The sequence below is a fragment of the Macaca fascicularis genome, chromosome 3, assembly GCF_037993035.2.
Source record: "Macaca fascicularis isolate 582-1 chromosome 3, T2T-MFA8v1.1".
Taxonomy (NCBI): domain Eukaryota; kingdom Metazoa; phylum Chordata; class Mammalia; order Primates; family Cercopithecidae; genus Macaca; species Macaca fascicularis.
Window position 1 is genome coordinate 183,723,743 of NC_088377.1, and position 25,914 is coordinate 183,749,656.

General features: G+C 38.2%; 1 protein-coding gene across 4 annotated transcripts in view; it reads left to right on the forward strand.

Moving 5' to 3' along the window:
* The window catches only part of MGAM (maltase-glucoamylase), a 246,667-nt gene that overhangs the window by 122,441 nt on the left and 98,312 nt on the right, over positions 1-25,914 (forward strand). For 2 of the 4 annotated variants that reach the window (XM_074036172.1, XM_074036173.1), the window contains 4 exons: positions 903-991; positions 2,750-2,799; positions 3,389-3,559; positions 5,991-6,920. The exons of 1 other annotated variant lie outside the window; for it this stretch is intronic. In XM_074036172.1, the coding sequence (XP_073892273.1) occupies positions 903-991; positions 2,750-2,799; positions 3,389-3,559; positions 5,991-6,068 (388 nt within the window). In that variant the 3' untranslated portion in view covers positions 6,069-6,920. Of the gene's footprint in view, positions 1-902; positions 992-2,749; positions 2,800-3,388; positions 3,560-5,990; positions 6,921-17,037; positions 17,144-20,534; positions 20,615-25,914 lie in introns of those variants that run through there. One more of the 4 variants, XM_065542691.1, reaches the window with a different exon arrangement.

Here is a 25,914-nt window from a genome sequence, read left to right on the forward strand (position 1 = left end):
TTCGACTAATTATTAACAGCTCTTTTATGTTTAAGGGAGTGAGATGATAGGTCTAAGAGTGTCATCTTTCAATCTCATGGTTGAAATGGAAGTCAAAAGAGGAGCAGCCATGATTCATAATAGTTTTAGTATACTATTGGGTCTAATTGAAGCTTTCCTAAGAAAACTATTGCTGAAAAATTGTTTATTCCTCTACAAGATGTTAAAATTCTAGATCAAAGTCTATGTATAAATTAACCATAAGTAACATCCAGTGAATGCTTGCCCTGTGCCTAGAGCTATATGAATATGGGCATTTCCATGTGGAAATTATGTATTTTTTCTTAGCAAAAGGAAAACATAAATTCTGTGAGGTTAGTAGTGTTACCACCATTTATTTCATAGATGAGCAAAAAGGCTAAGTGATTTGCTCAGAGTCACACAGCTAGTAAGTACATGAACGTGGACTAAAATTCACATCTCTCTGGTATCAATACTAAAATTCTCAGACTCCCTATTCATTTGATTCCAAAGATTTAAATAAAAATGAAGGACTTAAGACATTTGAAAGTAGAACTCCCTCTACATGTTTTGGATATTAGGTCACAAAAACAGAAAGATTTCAGCATCAGGATTTTCCTTTCAAAAGGTAAAGAAAGAACCCAGTTAGTTTGGTTGTCATTACGTTAAGAGCCTTAAAGGAGAATCCTCTTGATTCATTCACTAATTCATTTGTTCATGATATGAAGTCATATAGCCAGATGGAGACAGAATTAGAACTAAGTCACAAGTCTCTTGAATTCTAGTATGCAGTCTTTATCCCCCAAAGCACTTCCCTTTGCTGCTTTATGTTTGTATATAAACTCTTGGTGTGTGGCTGTGGCTTTGCTTTTAGCTAATGCCTCTCTCCCACCTCACTGCAGCCGCCAGAAGTTCATGGGCTTCAAAATTGCCTTGGATGATGAGGGAACTGCTGAGGGCTGGCTCTTCTGGGATGATGGGCAAAGCATTGGTGAGTAGGGATCACCTGGGATTCATGCTGATGGCACTGACTACATTCCTGGATTACCTTACAGGCCTGCTTTCACCTTTTCCCTGTTAAAACAATGTTGCATTTTAAAATATAATCATTTGTTAATTCAAGGGTATAATCCACATTGGATGTGATCTTTATTCCTCATGTAAATGAAGCTCAGTTCTGAATCACCTCCCATTATGCAACTGTTGTAATCCACTGTAGAAGGTAGCAATGTGGGAGCCATGGGGAAAGTTTATCTGTAGCCAGCTGAGATAAAATTTCAGAGGATTTATGGTCAAGGACACGTTGCCTAATTACATGGTTTACTGTCCCAGTAAGAGGGGTAATACCTCTATCAATTGTATTTTTTATGGGATATTTTCTATTAGGAGTTTATAGGAATTGGTAAACTCTCAGGAGGATTGCTCAAGAAATTATTAGCTATTTCTAGACAAGTGCTGTCCAACAGAACTTTCTGCAGTGATGACAATGTTCTATATCTTCTGCTGTTCAATATTGTATCTACTAGGCATATGTGGCTATCGAGCACTTGAAATGTGTGGCAAGTGCATCTGAAGAATTGAATTTTTAATTTTATTCAATCTTAACAAGCTTAAGTTTAAACAATTACATTTTACTAGTGACTACTCTCTTAGCACAGTTGTAAGGGATAGCCAGTGGCAACTGACTGAGTGGTGAGTCATTTATAAAGGGGCCAGCACGACCGGGCTCAGTGGCTCATGCCTGTAATCCCAGCACTTTGAGAGGCCGAGGCGGCCAGATCACCTGAGTTCGGGAGTTCGAGACCAGCCTCACCAACAGGGAGAAACCCCATTTCTACTAAAAATACGAAAAAATTAGCCAGGTGTGGTGGCACATGCCTGTAATCCCAGCTACTAGGGAGGCTGAGGTAGGAGAATTGCTTGTACCCGGGAGGCAGAGGTTGCAGTGAGCCGAGATCGCACCATTGCACTCCAGCCTGGGCAACAAGAGTGAGGCTCCATCTCAGAAAAAAAAAAAAAAAGAAAGAAAGAAAGAAAAGAGAAAGAAAAAGAAAGGGGCCAGCACACAGGGAAGAGTATGACAGCCACGAGGGAAGGGTGTAGGATGGGAATACTTGAAACCAAACTGTTGACTAGTTCCCCTTCACTGGCTGTGCTGGACTCCATATTCTTCGTGGGCCTGTGGCACACATTTAGGATAAAGGACAAAGAAGCCTTTTCTTTGATCATCTTTGTTCTCTGGAGATCACATTTTTAAGTTTGCCTAATACCTCAAGATAAACCCACCAAGACACCAGTGTTGGTGTTTATGTATGTATGTGCATATAAATGTGTGTGCAGACATGTGTACACACAGCAAAAGAAACCTGGAAATTCTGCGCTGATTAGGAAGATGCTGGGAATAGTAGACCACAAGGAAGAGAAGTGACTTAAAAATGGTGTCAGGAAACTGTTATATGAAGTGACTCTGTCACACAGATGCATCTATACACATTCATTTCAAACATTTTGTGCAAACTGAGTATGGGTGCAGGGTTTGATTAGTCTCCATAAAGAGGACTTACATTTTAAAATAGAACACTCAAAAGACAGAAAATAAAAATGAAGATAAGCCTTGCTCTCTCAACAAGTAACTTGGAAGTCTACTTCTCCAAGACAAGTAGAAAATTAGAAGAGTATTTACATATTCTATAGCATAGAGTTCTACAGCACAGGCCCAGGCCATGTTTATCTTGTTGTCTGTTTGCAGATACCTATGGGAAAGGACTCTATTACTTGGCCAACTTTTCTGCCAGCCAGGTGAGTGTGACTGATATGAAGTGAGAATAAGATTCCACTGGCTTAGGAGGATGCTGAATATCATAAGGGCATAAAATACCACCTAGAAATTCTTCATTGCTCATCTTGCTAATTCACATTCTTCTACTTCTCTAGACTTCTGGTGGAAATTTACTATGCTCCCAGGAGGCTTTCTGCAATTAAACCTATCCTCATCTCATCAGTAATGATCATTATTCCAGTTTACCATGTTACAGATGGATGGGCTGTTTCTGTTATCTAGCCCTTGTTCCTAAGTTACCTTGGAATGGTCGGCACATTTTGTGATTCCTCCACCTGTAGAATATAAGTATCTTGACAGTTGAGACTTTTGTCTCCTATAGAGTTCAGGGCAGTGCAAAAGACCCTGCAGCTGCTTGTCAGTGCAAAGTGGATGGGAGTTGGCAATAGGAGACAGAGTGATGAAATCATGGTTTCCGTGATCCAAAGACACAAGATGGTGACTCTGAAATTGTCTTACTTTATGATCTACATTTGTGCCTAAAAAGAGGTTGGAAAAAATTTGAACTAATTCTGCTATTATCTTTTTTTTAAATCTCCAATTCGACAGAATACGATGCAAAGCCATATAATTTTCAACAATTACATCACTGATACAAATCCTTTGAAACTGGGCTACATTGAAATCTGGGGAGTGGGCAGTGTCCCCATTACCAGTGTCAGCATATCTGTGAGCGGCATGGCCATAACACCCTCCTTCAACAATGACCCCACGACACAGGTTTGTGACTGGCGAAAAATGCGAATGGTATTTTCCACCCTTAATATGCCTAGTGCAGCGCCTGACTGCTTGCCTTCCAAATGATTCCCTCTCCTACCAGGCCCTCTGGGAATTCCTGAGTTTTCAGTGTGTTAGGAATGGACCACATGGAGATGAATGAAAAATCATGGTTTATCATCATTTGGAATGCATGGCCTGGATTCTTACTTTCCATGTTTGTCTTCTTGTCTGCAAACCTATGTAAAACTTTGTCTTGGCTCCCTCACCTCTGCCTCAGAGATCAACTTTCCAAATAGGTTGAACTATCATATTTTATCAAATATGATACCAAATATATCAAATATGCTTCATTATTTCATGTGCCACAAAGAAAGAAAAAAGGATGACAAAACTATGATAGAATGCTTCCTTATCACTCTTTTTTTTTTTTTTAAGACGGAGTCTCGCTCTGTTGCCCAGGCTGGATTGCAGTGGCATGATCTCAGCTCACTGCAAGCTCTGCCTCCCAGGTTCACACCATTCTCTTGCCTCAGCCTCCCAAGTAGCTGGGACTACAGGCGCCCGCTACCTCACCTGGCTAATTTTTTGAATTTTTAGTAGAAACAGGTTTTCACCGTGTTAGCCAGGATGGTCTCGATCTCCTGACCTTGTGACCCGCCTGCCTTGGCCTCCCAAAGTGCTGTGATTACAGGTGTGAGCCACCGTGCCCAGCCTCAAATTTTTATAATAAACTTATAGAAAGTTGTTGAAACTTCTTTAGACATAAATTTTTAGCTATATGTTTCAATATTGTAGGTGATAATATGGAGGAAAATGTTAAGTGGAGATATATTGCTGATTCTGCCTCAAAGTAATTTAGAAGAGGTAGACCCTACATGTGAAGAAGCACCAGAAATAGCTTAACCAATTTGTATCATATTTAAATTGTACTATTTAAATTTGTGTTAAACTGTTTTATTTTATTATTTAAATGGTTTATTGTATTTATTATTATTTTGAAGAAAAATCTGTGTTAGTAAGATATTTCCTCTGTACTGCAAAAGGCGTTGGTGATTCAGCACTTTATAAAAATCCTTCCACTAGTGTCTATGAAGTGTTTTCCTGAGCCACTGACACACTTTATGTACATTTTTATCCTAGTGCTTTCTTGATCTTACTAACTATTCCTTCCTATAATAATCCTTAAATGTTTTCAGTCCATCCATTCATAACACAGTAATAGCAATGAAGCTTACACGGGCACAGACAATAATGATTATGCCATGAGTGCTGCCTGGCTCACAGTATTCTATGGTTATCGATTACAAGACACACTCTGGTTGCATGAAAAATCTCTACCTTGGGATTAATGCAGTGTAGTGGTCCTGAGACTTATCATCCCGATGGTAAATGAAACTTTCTTCCTTGTGTGTTTACTTACTATTTTTTTCCTGAACTTTTTTTCTTTCATAATCCTTCCTGATGATTAAACCTGAAACAAAAGTTTTCTTTCAGTTTTGCATTCTTTACATTTATTTCCTCATACTTGTGGTTTTCTTGTCAACAACTTCCCCAACTATGCCTTAAAGGACTTTGCCCAATCCTGCTGCTGACCAGCTCATGGACAGACATGCAAGCTGATGAGGGCACATGCAGTGAAACCTTCTTGACAGCATCTGCCTAGGAAGAAGCAGGAATAGTGGACTCTTGCTGGGCAAACACTGGGGTGGATAGAGGAATAGGAGAAGAAGGAAACAGAAGGGTGGTGCCAAGAAAAATCAGCACCTCCGTAGAATGGAAAAGAGGGCGTTCTCTCCAGTTTGTGCAGTTGTTTCTCTTCAGTGGTTGCATATTGAACTTTTTTTTTCTTTTTTTTTGTTTTTGTTTTTACATTGAGTCTCACTCTATTGCCCAGGCTGAAGTACAGTGTTGCAATCTTAGCTCACTGCCGTCTCCACCTCCCAGGTTCAAGTGATTCTCCTGCCTCAGCCTCCCGAGTAGCTGGGATTACAATCACCCACCACCACGCCTGGCTAACTTTCGTATTTTTAGTAGAGCCGGGGTTCCACCATGTTGGCCAGGCTGGTCTCAAACTCCTGACCTCAAATGATCCAACTGCCTGGGCCTCCCAGAGTGCTGGGATTACTGGTGTGAGCCATCGCACCTGGCCCGTCTCTACCATTTAATATTTTAAATGGTAAACATAAAATATTAAAACAAAATTTAAATAAATCTTGAATTAAAGGCCCATCTCTGCCATTGAATATTCTTTGTACTCTAAAAAATTAGAAAACACTTTTCTCATCTGAAACTTTGAGGGCAATCTTTTAGCTAGACAATACAATATAGAAGTATTAGGGGGTTATTTGGACCGTATACTTGCACCTAATTTATTTGCATGCAGTAAATTTCAACACCAGATGCCCAATTCTTTTCCTTTGGTTCCTAACAGGTATTAAGCATCGACGTGACTGACAGAAACATCAGTGTACATAATTTTACCTCATTGACATGGAGAAGCACTCCGTGAATTTTTAGAGCAAGATTCTAACTATGAACGACTTTGAAACTACTTATACTTCATGCTCATAAAAATTATTGTGTGTTGCTAATTGGTTCATACCCACTGTTGGTGAAATATTTTTGTTAATTTTGTTATATGTTTTGTGTGTGAACCCTAAAGGTTAAATCTTAGCCCTGCGGGATAGGCAGTTAGGGAGGTGTGGAAAATCTATGCATTACCTGAATGTCTCTATGTGGTTAGTATGGTAGTGATTGTTCATCATATGACATTGACTGAAGATGAACCGGGTCCATGATGAAGTGTGTGTATGTCCATGTGTGTAATCATGGAATGGACCCCATTCTCTTGTTAAACACACAAGAAAAAGCTTTCCGTGACAGTTCCAGGTCTTGAAGCTAATCAGCATCTCAAGAAAGTCTCCAGAAAGAACATCTGCTAGTTGATTATAGGCAACAGGGGGAATAATACACCTAATTGGTTATAGGTGGGGGGAGCATGATAAGCAAAGAAGAGGCAAACACAAGGAAAGATCAGAGGAAACAGAAGATGATAGTAAAAGTGATCATAGTAAGAACATAATGTGAAATTATCAACAGCCTCATGGGGAGGAAAAAGGAAGAGTCAACTCACCTGAGAGAAGAGGGTCTTGAGAAATCTTTAGCATAAAGGGCTAGTGGTGAGATTGAGATCTGAGCAGGCAAAGCTGAAAAGAGAGTTTGGAGGTTAAAAATAATTTATTTTTGCAGTGGTGTGCTTTGAAGTGTGTAAATCTTATTTCTAATGTATATAACCACATTTCACAGAAAAATATGCAATTTATATGCCGGATAAAAATAAAACAAGTGAATTTGCAAGTAATTTTGAATTTTGTGCTATTTTGAACATGAGTAATCTCTGTTTGGGGTTAAGGTTGTTGTTTAGCAAACTCTTACGAGTTTGTCTTTCTGGTTCTCTTTGGCATCACAGAACCTGCAGCCAAATCCACCAATAGGATGATAACCTTTATAATTGTCTTTTTCTTACATCTCTGCAAGGAGTCTTTTATAAGATGTAGGTTTGTGGAAGGGTCTATTGATTACTATTTTAATCATCATAGCAATTGCTAAATTTAGGAAAATACCAACTCCGGTAAAAATAGGAGTTGCAACCCTCTTGCTTAAAATTCTATAGGGTTAAAATTTGAGATAAATAAATTATATATTAATGTTCAACAGGAATATTAAGTTTTGATGTTACCTGAAAATGAATGTGTTTGGAATGAGTGAGTCTGCTTCCCTGTGTTTTCTTCTTTTCTTATGACCAGGAAGTCATTCATTCTCCCTGCACACTCATGTGTCAGCGCCTGCGTAAGGCTAGAGACAAACAATATTGTTAAATCATGTGATTATCACAATAAGGGGCGTTTGGATGAGGGCCTGAGCTAACTAGAAAACTGGTGAAATACGGAAAACCGGCCATGGGAATCCTTTGGTCAAAAAGGTGGGAAACTTGTCAACTCTAACAAACTCAGGAAGGTCACAATGATGGAAACATTATTTACTTGATATTTAAGAAATATTTAATGTTACCATCAAGGATATATTGATGGAATTTGGCTCCGGCTGCCACAAAGTGCTTAAGGAGAGGCATTCTGACTACATAAATCTGATGGCCAAGGCCCTAGTGAGGCCAGTGGGGTTTTGGAGCATGTGAAGTGCCAGGGACCCCACTGACAGCCTAGTGAAACCTACAGAATTCCTCCTCACAACATTGTTTTTAAATGCATCAAGCAAAATGCATGCTATTTCAAAGAAAACTTATTACAAGATACTTATCCAAATATTAAAGAAAAATGGATATAGTAACCCATGAGATGTGTTTTTTCATTATCAAATTAAATGAAAAGATCCAATAGTGGAAGTAACAATGCCATAATTTCAATGTAATGATCAACATCAACAATATTTTGAGATATCCACTAAAATCTCGTAATGTAGAAAGAGCTGTGATTCCATTTTTGACAAACTCATGCTCTGTGAAAACTACTGTGCTCTGTTGTCTACATTCATAACCTAACAAAATGCTAAATTTCAGCCAGAAATGTATGAAAAAGATGTATCGGTTGGAACCAATATGGCTTGCCGGAGTTAACGCAGAGAGAGCTTGCTGATGTCACAGCCTAAATTTCCACCACAGTTTCATACTAACTCCCTCCCAAATTTGCACATGGGACCCATGATGAGGCCTGAAGAGATAACTGTGCATGCCTGAGGACTTTCTAGATCTCCCCTTTCTTTCACCAATCACCTGCTAATCCCAGCATCCATCCCCTAAGCCTTTTCTGATAAAAATACTTCCTTAAAGCCAGCACAGGAAGACAGGTTTGAGCTGGACTCCTGTTTCCTGTGAGTTGACTTGCAATAAAAACCTTTTCTTCAAAACCCTTCGTCAGAGTATTGGCTTCTAGCACATTGAAGAGTGAGCCCTTTTGCTCAACAACACCCCCAGAGGTTGTTCCTCAGACCACACTCTGAGAACCACCTCTCATGGAACCATATCCATTTGTGGCCATCCCAGAGCAGCCCCTACAACATGGACCTATGCTTACAACTCCTGGCCAGCTATTCAGGAAGATGCTGGGGGCCTTCCTTTTCCACATATGCTCTGTTCTTCAGATCACATAATTTTACTTTATTTCTTCATAGGTGTGCCAAAATAAAAAATAATACTCTCAAACTCTTTCACTTAAATAGGGAGACATCTATTCCTTTCTTATTAATGTTATAACATTAAATGTCATATATACCTACAAAGATAAGGTTTTGTTGGCCGTGGCAGATATCGTCAAGATCCCAACAATATTTCTTTGTTCTTATCATAGCAGCAGAGTCATTGAGAGTTTTGCACCTGGCCTTGGAGAATGGTGTTCTGGAACTTAGGGGTGACTCATTTTACAAGTTTCTGATCTGATGATTCCAACCAGCAGCTTGCTTTGACAACTGTTTGAGTTCCACCAAGAGCTAACTTTACTGTGCCTTGTTACCGATAGACAACTGGAAGATGTCGGGTCACGTGCCTGTCTCTACCCTTCAAAGTGGCTCTGTTATTTTCTCGTTGGTCAACACCAGTGTGGTGATCCAATATCTTCCAGTTAGTTAGCAAGAAGGGATGGTGAAGGTAGCTCTTTTCTGCACTTTAGGAAACAGGTTATAGATTAGCTGGGATTGCTGGTTACCACTATTACATAAAAGAAGTCACAAATGTGCACGGCATGTGGGGAGTTAAAGGTAAAATATCACACAAAGAATAGAAAGCTCTTATGTAACAATAAATCTCCCTTCTTGATCTTGCCAGGATGTCTTCCGAATTTGAAATGAGATCTTGGTATGTTTCCCCTCTAACAAAGTCCACCTTGTACTGGGGCAGATGAAAAGCTGAATATGTCATTCCAGGAGTTCATAAATGCAGAAACCTAGTCTCTCTTTCTCTCTCTCTCTCTCTCTCTCTCTCTCTCTGTGTGTGTGTGTGCGCGTGTGTGCGTGCGCGCATGTGTGCTTTTCCATATACTGAGCATTTGAAGCAAACACAAAGGATTCACTACTATGAACACTGTTATTTACAGTTCTTAGGTGCCACCAAAAGAGCCCTCTGTACCCTCATATATTACTGGCAGGAATGGCGATGTAAAATGATGCTGCCACATTAGAAAGCAGTTTTGTAGTCCTTCAAAAAGTTAAAGACTTATCACATGACCTGTGATTCCACTCCTAGGTATGTTCCAGGCAGAATTTTAAAAAAACATGCCAGCTCGTAGCAGCATTGTTCATAACAGGCAAAAAGTATCAACAACCTAGATGTATATCAACTGATACGTGGATAAACCAAATGTGGTCTATCCATGCAGGGGATACTATCCAGACATGGAAAGGAACAAACACTGATCCCTGAAATGACATTGATGAACTTTGAAAATATTATGCCAAGTAAAAGAAGCCAGACACAGATGGCCACATATTGTATGACTGCATTTATATGAAATGTTCACAATAGGCAAATCCATAAGGACAGAAAGTAGGTTAGCGGCTGCAGAAACAGGGGGAGATGGGAATGGAGAGTGACCACTAATTATTTTTTTGGGGGTGTGACAAAAATATTCTGGAATTAGATAGTGGTGATAGTTTCAGAAGTTTGTAATTTTTTTTTAAAAAAACACTGAATTGTATACTTTAAAAGAGTGAATCTTATGGCTTGGAAATTATATGTCAATTAAAAAATCCACTTTAGCTAGCTTAAGAAAACTTTAAAAAAGATATTGGTGACTCATTGAAACTCCAGTAGGACTAGAGAGTCAGGTTTGTAGGCCATGTGGCTAAGGACAAACCCCAGGTTACCCTGTAGGGGTTTCTACTGCCACTGCCCTGAGCACATATCTGGCAGCTTGCAACCCCAAATACTGAGCATAGGATGCCCCTAGGTCTCTTGTCCCTGCTGCCTCTGAAACGAGCTATCTTTCCAACATCCTGGGTTTTACATGGTACCTCCTTATCTACACCTTCTTCTGGATGTAAGTCACTCAAGGGAATATCTCATTCACAAAGCTCCAGTCACTTGCCTCTACCTTGGGTGAAAGAGAGGCTGTGAAAGAGAATTTCCAGCTGTTTCTTTGGGGAGGCAGGATTTGGAGAAAAATTCCTTAAGTTGATTTAAGTAAGAGGTTTTTTTGTTTTGTTTTCTTTTTTGTTTTTGTTTGTTTTTTTTTTTTTTTTTTGTCCTTTTAAGGATCCTCTGTTTATAATTTTTTTTCAACTTTTATTTTAGATTCAAGGTCTATGATTCAGGGTGCACATATACAGGTTTGTTTCAAGGGTATATTGTGTGGGATGCTGAGGTTTGGGGTGTGATTGAACCTGTCACCTAGGTAGTGAGTAGATAGTGTTTCAACCCTTGTCTCCCTCCCCACCTCCCCCATCTTAGCAAGAAGTTTTGAAAGATGCTGAGCCATCAAAGAATATGACAAATATCCACTAGAGGCGTCTTCCCATTTTAGGTGTGTATACTTTCTTTCTTTTTTATTTTTATTTTTTGAAATGGAGCTTTGCTCTTGTTGCCCAGGCTGGAGTGCAATGGGGCAATCTCAGCTCACTGCAACCTCCGCCTCCCGAGTTCAAGCGATTCTCCTGCCTCAGCCTCCTGGGTAGCTGGGGTTACAGCCGCCTGCCATCACGCCTAGCTGTAGGGACAGGGTTTCACCGCATTGGCCAGGCTGGTCTCGAACTCCTGACCTCAGGTGATCTACCCGTCTTGGCCTCCCAAAGTGCTGGGATTACAGGTGTGACCCACTGCGCCCGGACAGGTTTGCATAATTTCTACCTTAATGGTGCTTCACTATTTAGAATAATTGGTGGAAAGGATCATTTGAATTAATGAAAAGCTGAGTTATACCAAGAGAACTCTGGAGGATGAAAATGGAGAAAAGAACAAAGTGATGAACCGAGAGCTAATCCTTCTTTCACTTACTTATTAAATAAATCGCTATACATTTAAAAAGAACTATAGATATTGGGCAGAGTGCTAAGCACAGGAGATACAACAGTGAAGAAGATAGACAAGACCCTAGCTCTTGACCCTTTAGGCTACATGTACAGATGAGGAAGCATAACTTGACAATCAAAGTAACCAGGTATGAACAGGGATACAGAGGAGGGCCAATGATTAGAAAAAACACCACCTTCCCCTTTTATTAACAAAAGGAGCTTTCATTCTATGTCACATGGAGAGCAAGGGTTCTTTTATGATCTATTGGAATATGCACCCCCTCCTCCAGTTACTGTCAACTTTATAGGGCAATAAATTAATCGTGGCAGAAGCTGGCTACCTCGGCCCAGTTACCTTTGCTCAGTGCTTCCTATGAATCGCTGAGGGAGAGACACAGCATAGAAAAAAGGTGATGCAGTGAGTACGCTTCTCCATGCAAGCAGTGCTTTGAACAAGGGCAGGGGGGTCCCTTTCTCTTTGTGTGATTTTTCTGTCTGCTGCTCTGTTAAGTGATCTGGATGCCCATGTTTTTCTCCTGGACTTAATATTTTCTTCCTTTTCCATAAAAGATGAGGAGTGAGGATGAGACAGTTGATGGAGAGGAGAGATGTGTGTGTGTGTGTGTGTGTGTGTGTGTGTGTGTGTTGTCAGTGTTTGGAGGACAGGTTCGGGGAGGTCTGGTGTGAGATCCTCCTCTCTCATTGGGAGAAATTAAGGACAGAGGAAACAGTTGGGATCCTTCTGGAAACTATCTCAAGATGGCATGGATTTGGAGGAAGGTGAATTCCTCCCAGCTTTGGGCAGGAAGGGTTTCTAAGTAGGGAAGAATTTCTACCTTTCGGAACCCCCATCCTGTCCTCTGTCTGAATGGCAATAGCTCCTAAGGCAGGAAAATACCTAGGGTTATTCCCAGTGTTCCTGAACTTCCTGAGCTAAGGTGCTGAACCTGCTCCCTCAGGAGGATTGAGGAGCTGTGGAGTGGGTCCCTGCTGCTGACTTTTACAGGCTACAAAGAAAAAAGTCTCCCTGTAGAGAGAAATAATACTTGGAGAAAGAGACCAATTGATGAATAATGCGTTTGTGTGGTATTGAGTTGTGGGCTGTATGTATAAGAAATGAAGTTTGATACCATAGCTCTCTCAGGGTAGGTTCTTCATACTTCTTTCACTACCTGAAATTCCACCATTGGAGACCGATCCTCTAAGTCTTTAAGCTCTGCAGCCTAGGGCACGTTGTGGAGAGAGTATTCAAGTACTAGTTTAAAAAGTAGCGGCTCTTAGTGTTTGTCTCAGTTCCACCACTAACTGTGACTAGACAAAATTCCTTAATATTCATCTGTAAAATGGAAATCGTGATATCTGTCTGATCAGCTTCAATGCAGGGATTTTATGAGAATACAGTAATACAATATATATTTTATGGGGATTAGAGTATATCTTTTAAATAATTTAGACTAAAAGAGAGAAAACTGATTAATTTAAGTAAATAGTAAAGAATAGTTAATAAACCCCAATTTTAATCCCAAACCTCAAGTCTCCAAGGGTTAAGGGTTTTTCCTAAAGGCCTGTTGTCAAATTACATGTAGATCCTAGTTCCTTACCTCTATTTCAATATTCAACTGCTTCTTTTATGGAATTATTACGCATTAACCTAAAGGTTACTGTAATTAAAAATTGAAGCTATATACCTATATAAAATATTTGTAGAAATGGTCATGGCATTGGGGAGGAGTTGAGAAGAGCAAGGATACAGGGAAATGTAAAGTAAGAGGAGAGGCAAAATAAACATAAAAACAAGAGAGAGAACATTCTTTGTCCCCGTTGACTTATATTTAATAGCTTGTTGCTGCGTAAGTGCTGGTTTAGTATGGTAGGAATATGGGGAGAGGAGAGGCTGAGCAGTTGGGGTTAGGAGGTGCCATGAAGACCTTTGATCACAAAGCTAAAGGGTTTTTGGTTTATTCAAAGATCCACTAAAAGCTTGAATATAGGAGATCCAAATGACCCTGTTTGTGCTGGTCACTTGGGTAATAACCCAAAGATACCGGAAAAGTAGTCTGACTGAACTGGTAAATGGCTGTGAGAACTAACAGAATAAGAGGAATTAAAAAAAGATTCCTAGGTGGTTTTTTTTTTTTTTTAATGTGATTCTATTCCTCAAGTTATTAATTATTTGAGGAACAAATAATTTGGCCAAATTGGTAGGAACTGGGACTGAAGTGTGGGGAGAGATGATTTCAGGTTTAAACATGTTAAATTTGGTTGAATCTGTGGGACGTCCAACAGGCAGTTTAATATATGAATCTAAATCCCTGGGCTAGAAATACAGATTGGATTGCCATCACATGTCACATAAAGTCACATGAGGGGTGGAGATTGTTCAAGGAGTGTGCATAGTTTTAAAAAGAAACCTATATCAGAATTTGGGGGACATCGACATTTAATGAAATAGGGCCGAGTGTGGTGGCTCATGCCTGTAATCCCAGTACTTTGGGAGGCCGAGGCAGGCAGATCACCTGAGGTTAGGAGTTCAAGACCATCCTGGCCAACATGATGAAACCCCGTCTCTACAAAAATAGAAAAATCAGCCGGGCATGATGGCAGGTCCCAGCTACTTGGGGGCCTGAAGCCGGAAAATCGCTTGAACCTGGGAGACAGAGGTTGTAGTGAACTGAGATCGTGCCATCAAGCGAGATCAGGCCGAGAACCAGCCTGGGCAACAGAGCGAGACTACGTCTCAAAAAAAAAAAAAAAAAAAAAAAGAAGAAGAAGAAAAGAAATAGGAGACTACAAAGAATATTGAAGATAAGCCAGAAATATAGGTGGAAAGCCAAGATTCCTATCAAGGAATCCATAGGTGGAAAGGTTCATGGAGGAGGAAGTGGTTAAGTGGTCAAGACAGTGTCCATTGTATTCAGCTACGATGTCACTGGTAACCTTGGTGGGAGCATTTCCAGTGGAATGCAGAAAACAGCCAAGACAATATGAAGAAGGGAATATAGAAAGTGTGGAATTATCATTCTGGAGGATTAGCTATGAAAGGAAAAAGAAAGTTATTATGTTACCTGGAGAAGCACACAGAGTCATTAACAGAGTTTGAGGTGATGTGGGGTATATTTATGAAGAAAAAATACTCAGAGAGTGAAATTGATTCTGCAAGAAAAGAAGAGATAATTGGCGGAATAAGATTTTTGAGAAATTCAACAGCTGTGAGATCTAGACAATAAATGCAAGGATTATACTTACACAAGAAGAGGAAAAACTGTTTCACTGAGAATAGAGGGGGAAAAGTAAGAATTTACATAGATGTGAATAACCTTTTGTGGAAAAGCTTGGGTTGAGAAGCAGAGAGATGGAGTAGTTTCTGCAAAATAGTTACTTTCTATTTTATATCAGCGATGATATTGTATGAGAATAAGAGTGTAGGTAATAGCGGTCAGGCCTGAAAAGAAGGATAAAAGGATCAATTTTTTAAATTACTGCTACGAGGCCAGGCACAGTGGCTCACGCCTGTAATCCCAGCACTTTGGGATGCCGAGGTGGGTGGATCATTTGAGGTCAGGAATTTGAGATCAGACTCGCTAACATGGTGAAACCCCATCTCGACTAAAAATACAAAAAATTAGCCAGACGTAGTGGCACGCACCTGTAGTCCCAGCTACTCAGGAAGCTGAGACAGGAGAATCCCTTGAACCTGGGAGGTGGAGGTCACAGTGAGTTGAAATCATGCCCCTGCACTCCCAGGGTGAGACTCCATCTCCAAAAAAATAAAATAAAATAAAATAAAATAAAAATTACTGCTGTGAAAAGTGAGAGGCACTGTCAAGACCATCAGTTGGCTTGCAGGCCCAGTTTATTTAGGAGATTATGAGCCTCAGTGGCATCTCCCTTGAGCTAGGTGTGTCAGCACAGAGGCAGATGTTTGGACGATTAGTTTCATCCTGCAGATTCTGTTAGCAGATAGGGAACAAGGAAGATGAGAGCAATGAGAAGTGAAATAATCAACACTGAGGCCTAGGTCTTTTCAGGCTAACAGCTAGGAAGAGCTAGGAGATTAAAAGGAAATAGAAAGGTAACAGTAGCCTTGATGTGATAAAATACTTTGTTAAAATAAAGTAAGACAGGCCGGGTGTAGTGGGTCACGTCTGTAATCCCAGCACTTTGGGAGGCAGAGGTGGGCAGATCACCTGAGGTCAGGAGTTCAAGACCAGCCTGACCAACATGGAGAAACCTTGTCTCTACTAAAAATACAAAATTAGCAGGACATTAGCTGGGATTACAGGACACATACCTGTAATCCCAGCTACTCGGGAGGCTGAGGCAGGAGAATCGCTTGAACCCAGGAGGCAGAGGTTGCGGTGAGTTGAGATTGTGCCAGCCTGAGCAACGAGAGCAAAACTCTGTCTCAAAATAAATAAATAAATAAATAAATAAATAAATAAAATAAAATAAAGTAAGACAATGGGATAGTAAAAGGACATTGCTCATTTACATATGAATTTACAATTTCAAAAGTGGAACAGTTCTGAGGATGATAAATTCCAGGGGCTAGCTAACTTTTGGGGATGATGGAGATGGAATGGCAATGAAGGCATGGCAGCTGAGGGCTGTCATGGATCTGCGAGACATGTAATAATGTTAGATTTACTGTAATCAGAGCAGAAAAATGAGAACACATCCAGTGTCTGATCTCATTTTTGTGGATGAAGAAATACAGGTCCAAATAGGTAAATAGCCCATCTGTTAGTAAGAAAATCAGGACAAGAATTCAAGCCCTTTGATTCCCAGTTCAGTACATCCTCCAATATAGAAAATATTTTAAATTTTGGGTCAGTAAATGATCTTCAGGGTTACTAGGATCCACCAAATTTCTGTGAGTTGTGTGGTGTGAACATACCAGCAAGCCTCATCCTGGGCATCAGGATGTTTTTGCTACCAGATCCTTAAGAATGTCAGTGATGTTTAAACAGCCTAAACAGTGACTTCAGCATCATCCCCAGGACAGTTGAAAGAGGAAGACTTAGATTCAAGCTTTGCTATTTTCTCTCTCCCTGAGCATACCTTCCTGTCTACTACATTAGGTGGATGTGAAGATCAAAGTGACATCTAAAGGATTTTGTGAGCTACTTCAGCCCCTCATCTATCTTCTGTGTGTTATTCCACAACATTTTCCCTTCAGTTCTTCATGCCTGATATACTTTTCCTTGGACAATCCTCAATTCCTCTGCATGCAAAAAAGTCAAGGGCTTTACAGGTGTTGGATGTAAAGCTAGAGTTAATTAGGGACACTGATAAATGGAAACAAATAATCTTTAGATTATGTAAAGAGGATGCTGATAATCAAGGTCATCTTGCAAACAACCACATCTTGCAAACAATTTCACAATCACAATGATTATGTATCCTCTTAGATTGGTGGGGCTTTGTGATTTGTTTTAACCCAATTATCTGTGTCTATCTAGATGGCAAGGAAGCTCAGTGTATTGGAAGTCCTTCTGATCATCTTCTGCCTAATTGTGGTGGTCATAGATATCCTCTTGCTGCTTCTTGTGTTGGAGGAACCTTCAGGTAAAGGAGATGCTTGTGGGTTGGAAGGCTGGGTAAAGGAAGTCCCCTCTAAATGCCAAAGAGATTATTTTATTCTTTTACTTTTCAATATGCCACTACATTGCGGTATTCAAAATTCACATCCCCAATTAGTTTAAGTTAAACTCCAAAAGATAAGTGTTCTTTTTCTGCACTGAAACCCTGAATGATAGTGATATTTAGGGTCTCCCAAGCCCCATTTGGTGCAATTTTAACAAGATGCAAAATTAGGCTCACTAGATGCCTGCCCTTCAACCCAGAGTCATGAAGTCATACTGCCTTCAATGAGAAAGGACAGTTAAGGTAACAGTGCCTCCAGCCCCATTATATTATGGAAAAGGAAACGAAGGTTACAGGGAGATTACATTAAGTTGGCTTGGTTATACCAACATACATAGCTATAGTTTCTTCATAGGTGCCTTTGAAACTGTTCTATCTGTCTATCTGTCTCTCTCGCTCTCTCTCTCAGACACCCGGAAGCATCAAACAGAATGCCTTCTCTTTCAAGCACATATTGTACTCTAAATAATAAAATGTATGTAATTCAAAAATGTATTTTCAGTAAAGCTGAATTTGGGCTTTGTTCTGCGTGACAAACTCACTTTATAGATGTGAATTGAGCCTACAGTGAAAAGAAGCTGTCCTGATAGTAGAACCCTACCTGCTCCATCTCTTTTCATCTCTCTCCACAGTAAACATTAAGACACTTTCTAGGGACTATTTATAACTTTGAAAGATGATCTGAAAACCATTGATATAAGCCATTTTGAGCTTATTCCTACTTCTCTCCTCTAAAACATTTTTTAGATTGCAAGTCTCATAAGATTGCTATCCAGTGTATATGAATAATTGGTTTCTTTTATTTGATATAAAACTAGATCTTCACACTTGCATTCACCCTAAACCACATTCTGATTTATGCAGAGTAGTTATGCTTTTAACTGTCTTACATACTGAACTTTTCTCTGGGGTTTTTTTTTTTTTTTCTTTTTTGAAGATGTATTTCCATGGGTTGAAAGGGGGGCTTTAAAATCAATTTGTTTTTATTGTGGTAAGAACAGTGAACATAACATCTACCCTCTTACTGGATTTTTAAGTGTATAAGACAGTATTGTTATCTATTGAAACGATGTTGTACATCAGATTTCTGGAACTTATTCATCTTGCATAACTGAAATGTTATACATGGGGATTAGCAACTCTGCAATCCCTGTTTCCCCTAACTCCTGACAACCACCATTCTCTTCTTTGCCTCTATGAGTTTGACTATTTTAGATAGTTTATTTAAGTGGAATCCCAGAGTATTTGTCCTTTTGTGACTGGCTTAATTCACTTTGCATAATGTCCTCAAGGTTCATCCATGTTGTTGCATATTGCCGGAATCCAGTTTTAAGACAAATTTTTACTGAAATATATACATATATACACATACAAATGTAGTGCCATAAAGATAGTGATAGTGAATATATTTGGGGGCTTTGTTTTGAATCAAAACAAAAGCATTAATGGACACCTGCTAATGCCCACAGTAACTGTTTCCTCCAAATTCTGATGAAATTCTAGATTTCAGATGGTTCATGGAGTCCATGAGCCAGTCCTACTTCTGATGTTGTTATGGGGAGAAGATTCCACAAAGTTGATAAAGGCTAAAGTAAGAATAGCTAATGTTGAGTGAAGGTGTTTGTTTCCAATGAGGCCAATAGTATCTTCCTGATATGTAGCCTGAGTCATCTGGTGTCTTTAAGCAGCTGTGCCTATATATAAGAGACTAAAGAAAAAACAGTAAGAAAAAAGACTTTCCCAGCTATTTAATCAGGTCTTCCCTGGTAACAACAACAACAAAAATAATGTTGGATCCCTACCTGACAGCATATATAAACATTAACTCAAAATTTATCAAAAACCTAAATATAAGGGCCAAAACTATAAAACTCTAAGAAAGCATAAATAAAAATGTCTGTGACCTTGGATTAGACAACAGCTTCTTAGACGATACCCAAAGCACAGCAACCAAAGAAAAAAATAGGCAAATTGGACTTCATCAAAATTGAAAAAAACTTTGTGCTTTGAAGCACACTTTGAAGAAAACTATCAAGAATGTGAACAACAATCCACAGATTCAGGGGACATATCTGCAGATAACATATCTGATGTTAGGCCCTTATCAGATACATCATTTGCAAATATATTTCTTTATACATTCTAACATAATACATTGGAATATAAGATAATATATTCTCTTAGGATGTATAAAGAAATACTACAAATCCAAATTTTTTTTAAAAAAGGTTTCTAAATGAGTAAAACATTTAAATAGACATTTATCCCAAGGAAATCTATAAATGGCCACTAAACCCATGGAAGTATATTCAACATCATCAGTTATTTGGGAAGCGCAAGTCAAAACAATAACATATCGCTTTCACACCCACTAGGATGACTGTAATTAAAAACAGATAAAAACAAGTGTTGCTGAGGTTACAGAGAAACTGGAATTGTTCTACATGGCTAATGGGAATGCAAAACGGTGTGGTTACTTTGGAAAACTTTGTCAGTTCCTCGGAAAGCTAAAGATCGAGTTAATCATATGACCTAACAATTCAACTTCTAGATATATAACCAAGAGACCTGAAAACATAGTTCATAGAAAAACTTTTGAATGCTCACGGCAGAATTATGTATAATGCTCAAAAAGTAGAAACAACCCAAATGTACATGAACCGATGGATAGATAAACAAAATGTGGTATATCCACACACACAAAATGTGATTCAGCCATTAAAAGCAATGAAGCACTGATACATACTACAACATGGATTAACCTGCAAAACCGTAGACCAGGTGAAAGGAGCCAGACACAAAAGGCCACAAATTTTAAAGAAAAAATTTTAAAGACTAAAGAAAAAGTCTTTTTATAGGAAATGTTCAGAATAGGGAAATCCATAGTGATAGAAAATAGATGAGTGTTTACCAGGGACTGGGAGGAACTGGGAGAACATGGGAATGTCATTTCTTTTTGGGGTGATGAAATTGTTCTGGAATTCGATAGTGGTCATAGGTTGTACAACTTCTTAACTAAAAACCATTGACATATACTTTAAGAGGATGAATTTTATGGTATACAAATTGTATCTGTATAAAAAGCAAACAAAGTAGAAATAAACGTGTTTAACCTTGGAGAAGTGTTAAACATCATATGCAAATATAGATACCAGCTTGGAGAAGTGTTAAACATTGTATGCAAATGTAGATACCAGCTACTGGTGATCTGTTGTGTGCAGAATTGACTGAAAGTCTGTAACTTTGCTGGCTTCCTTCCTGGAGCTGTGATTACACTACACATTTTCAACTTTATCCTTTAATTCCTATGCAGATACTTCATTTACTCCAGAGTGCCCAGATATTCCCCACTCGGAAAGGATAGACTGCATACCTGACCAGGAGGTGACCGAGGTCAGAGAAATAAGATCGCTTTTGGTGGCCTACGGGGTGTTATTGAAAAGAGATGAATATGTGAAGTGGGGAAAGGGCGGGGGTGGCATGGCTTCTGGGCCTCTGATTTGTTTGGAGTTCTTTCTTTCTTACCTTATTAAAATAACAATATTAAGATCCTGAGGGAAGCAGTGTTGAGAAAAAGGAAGAGTAGGAAAAGCTAACAAGAATGTTAACCTGTGGATTATAAAGTCCAAAGTGGAGGGAGATTACAGGTGCTACTAAAGGTACTTTACGTGTGATTCCAAGGATTGTGGTAGAAAGGTTAAAAGTTTGTGGGCTAGACTATGTATTCTTTGAGAATAGAGGCCATTAAGCACATGCAAATAGAGAAATCCATAGTGATAGAAAATAGATTAGCATTTACCTGAGTCACTGGTTGAGTCACTTACAGAACTCAGGCAACTTGCTACAACAAGCGCCCTCTGGAATTATGTTACTGGCAATAGAGGCCCCAGTGAATATGTACTAAAGAACACAGGTTTTCTCCCTGAGTAGCTTCCATAAAATATCAGCTACTTGAACGCTGATTAGTTGTGGCTTGGGACTTTTTCATAAAGGTTGTATGTATTTATATATTTAAATTTTATTTATTTGCCCCATATTCTAAATTAAATATCTTCTTGAGATATTAATTAGGACAGTATTGAATTTCAGTTAAATTTTAAACAATATTGACATTTTGATAGATTTGAATCTTCTTGTTATAAAAACTTAGAAAGTATCTCCATTTCAGTTCTTTTCATACATACATATAATTCTTTCTTTTCTTTTTTTTGAGACAGAGTCTCACTTTGTCACCAGGCTGGAGTGCAGTGGCATGGATCTTGGCTCACTGCAACCTCTGCCTCCCAGGTTCAAGCAATTCTTGTGCCTCAGCCTCCTGAGTAGCTGGGATTACAGGTGCCTACCACCACGCCCAGCTAATTTTTGTATTTTTAGTAGAAACGGGGTTTCACCGTGTTGGCCAGGCTGGCCTCGAACTCCTGACCACAGGTGATCCACCGCCTCGGCCACCCAAAATGCTGGGCTTACAGGTGTGAGCCACCGCGCCCAACCCATGTGTACATATATTTCTTAACTGAGTTTTATGTTTCTCTTATATGTTTTGTTGCATATGAATTATGATGTTTTTCCTAGGTATTTCACATCCTTGGTTTCTATTGTAAATATAATCCATTATATTTTGTAAGTTGTGCTTCTTTTATTATAATGCTTCTTTTCTTGCTATTACTTTATATTTATTATTTTTACTTTATATTATGTTTATACAGTATATTTATTTCTATTTATTATATAATTGATCAAGTTAAATCTCCTATTGTTTATAAAAAATGTTTTTGTAGTCCCTTCTCTGGATATTAAGTATAGAATTACATTATACTAAAATAAGGATAATTTTTCTTTGTATTAATATTATCTTATACATTCATATGTCTAATTGTATTGTCTATTTCTTGCAGAATAATATAATTAAAGTGATGATGGTTGGCAACCCTTATTTTGTGCTTGACTTTAATGGAAATTCGTGGTCAAAGTATCAAGCACAAAGTTAGCTACTGGCTTAAGAGAATTGTTTTATTGATATATATTAGCAACCACCTTTATATTCTTACTTTAACTTTTTTTAAAAAGAAATGGAAAATGGATTTTTTCCAACAATTTTGTATTGAACTTTTCAAACATATGGAAAGACTGAAATAAGTTACAATAATACCCATAAATACCACTTAAATAATACCCATAATACCACTTAAATTTCACCATTAGTATTTTACTTTGCTTTCTCATGTTTATCACTTATCCCACACTTCATTCATCTGTTAAACTATCTGATTTCTATGCATTTGAAAGTAAGTTCTAGAAACCAGTTCACTTTTTCATAAATTTCTCACCATGTATATTATTAGCTACAGTCCAAAGTTTGATTATAATTATTTATCTTCAGATATTACACTTATATACAACGCACATACAAAGAGTTGTTATTAATACATTTTGCACAATTCTTTGGTGCACATTTGTTGAATTATGGCAAATGTCTATACATGTGTAAGCTAAACCATTCTATACCCAAAGGTACAGAATATTACCATCACTACAGAAAGTTATCTTACGACATTTCCCAATAGTTATTCCGACTTGTACCCCTTAACAGGTAATCACTGATGATTTATCTCCACCTTAGTTTAGTTTTGCTTGTTGCAGAACTTCATATGAATGGAATCATACAGTGTAGTGTAAAGCCTCTTTCATTCAGCACATTTTTGAGATTCATCTTTATTGTTGCAAATATTAGATAATTCCTTGTATCATTGAGTGATATTCCATTATATGAGTATGCCATAGTTTAACCATTCTTCTCTTGGCATATAGTAGGATGGTGTCCACTTCATCCATATTTTCAAATTTGTAAACTTCAAGTTCTATTAAATATGTCTTTTTTTTTTTTTTGGACGGAATCTCGCTCAGTCGCCAGACTGGAGTGCACTGGTGCGATCTTGGCTCACTGCAACCTCTACCTCCCCGGTTCAAGCGATTCTCCTGCCTCAGCCTTCTGAGTAGCTGGGACTACAGGCATGCACCACCATGCCCAACTGATTTTTGTATTTTTAGTAGAGATGGGGTTTCACCTTATTGGCCAGAATGGTCTCTTGACCTTGTGATCCACCCCCTTTGGCCTCCCAAAGTGCTAGAATTACAGGGGTGAGCCACTGTGCCCAACCTCAAAATTAAAATTAATTTTATGAGATTTAGCCTATTAGGGGTGTGTGTGTGTGTGTATATATATATATATATATATATATATATATATTTTTTTTTTTTTTTCTGTATCCATCCTATTCTTGATAGTCGTTTGTGAGTTTTCATCTAGAGTTTTTTTTGAGTCGTGCTGCTATGAACAGCACGACTCAAAAAAATTTACATCAAATTTTTGGGTGTCTTTGGGTGAACAGTTGGAAGAATTTTTATTGGCTCTATACCTAAGGATGGAACCTCCAGTCTATAGGATATGTACATGTTAAACTTTAACTGACACTGCAACATCATTTTTCAAAGTATTTGTATCAATTTGCATTTCTTTTAGTAGTATATAGGAGTTCATTTGCTCTACATCCTAATCAACGCTTGGTGTTTTCTCCTTTTTCAATTTAACCATTCTATGGTTTTAATTTTCATGTTTCTCTTGACTAATAAGGTTAAATATCTTTCGAAATGCTTATTGGCTAGTTGGTAATCATATTTATGAAATGTATTTTTAATTTTTTGCCTTTTTTTCCTACTAAACTGTTCATCTTTTTTCTTGCTTTGTAGTAGTTATTTATGTATTCTGGATACAAATCCTTTGTTAGACATATATCTTAGTCTATTATTTGTCTTTTAACTCTCTTAATGGCGACTGTTGATGACAAATAGTTCATAATTTTAAAATAGTTCACTTTATCACTTTTTCAGTGGTTGATTCATTTCATATTCTATTTAGTAATTCTTGCCTACTCCCAGGTCAGAAAAATATATTACTATCTTTCCCTTAAAAGCATTATTGTTTTATCTTTCAAATTTAGATCTTTTATGAATATAGTACTGATTTTTGTATATGGTATCAGTAAAGAGTTCAGACACTTTTGTTTTTGTGTGAGATGGAGTCTTGCTGTCTACAGGCTGGAGTGCAGTGGCGCGATCTCGGCTCACTGCAACCTCCACTCCCAGGTTCAAGCGATTCTCCCACCTCAGCTTCCTGAGTAGCTGGGATTACAAGCACCCGTCATCATGTCCAGCTAATTTTTTGTATTTTTAGTAGAGATGGGGGTTTCACCATTTTGGTAAGGCTGGTCTTGAACTCCTGACCTTGTGATTCGCTCACCTCAGCCTCCCAAAGTGCTGCGAGCCACTGCACCTGGCCCAGAAACATTTTTTTTCTTGAATTTTTAATCGATCCGTCACCACTTATTGAACTGACGATCTTTTTCCCTCTGCATTTTAGTGGCAACTTTACTGTAAATTATGTCTTTATAGGTATGGATCTGCTTCTGGAATGCATTTCGTTGAGTTATTAGTTTGTTCTTTTGCCAATACTGTACTGCCTTAATTACTATTGCTTTATGATAGGTCTTAATGTATGGTTATAGAAGTCCTCCAAATCATTCTTACTTTTCCTCAAGATTGCCTAGCTTATTCTTTGCCCTTTAGGTTTCTGAATACATTTTAATTTTAGTGTCTCTCATACCAGCCTGCCAGTTTTCTCACAAAACTTACTAGAAATTTTATTGTGATTGCATAAAATTTACAGGTTAAATTTGGGAAAATTACTATCTTTACAAGGGTGAATATTTCAATTCCTAAACATGGTATTTATCTTTCTATGCACTGAGATTTTAGTTTCAAAATTTTTGATAGAGAGCTTTTGCACATGTTTTTGCTACTTTTTTTCTATTTGATTCTATTCAAGTCTTATTCTTAAATTTTAATTTTCTGTTTCTCTGTTGTTGATATATAGATTTAAAACTGATTTTTGAATACTGATCTTGTAACCAGAAATCTTAAATTTACCTATTAATTGTCCTAGTTTGTAGACGTTTGCTTTTTCTGATATGATAATGTTACCTGCAAATAATAACAGTTGGAAGTTTTTTCCAATGTGCATTCCATTTTCTTCCATGTCTTTTAACTCATAGGTTACAAGATTCTCTTTTCTTTCTAAATTGTCAGTATAGTTTGAGACAGTTTATCCGAAAGGCAACATGCAGCTATAGTAGGTTTTAGAAAATGGAACTTCCTGGAGACTGATTTTAACTAAACCTAATAAATAACATTGCAATAAAATACTAATTATAGAAATGGAATTTCCTGGTTTTGGAAGAAGTTGGTTACATATCATTTACAGATTTTAAGCATCTATCAGAGACTCTATTGAAGAAATCCCTGCATCAAATGGAAGTTGTACTAGACAATTTCCAAGTTAATTGTTAATTTTTAAATTATATTAATTAACAATTTCTAATGAAAAATGACATAACATCTATTTGGAAGATAACTGAAGAATACTCAAGTTTGGTGCAACAGAAAGAACGGAGACAGGGAGATTTGTTGTGAATCAACTGCTATATCCCAGGCATCAGTTCATTAGCGTCTGTGTTACTGTAACTCATGCCTGGACTATAGTGGAGACTCACAAGTCTCCCTGTCTCCATTCTAAATCCGTGTGGAAGATACGCGGGGACTGAAAGATTGAGTAGTAATTGCCTCTGGGGTTTGACCTT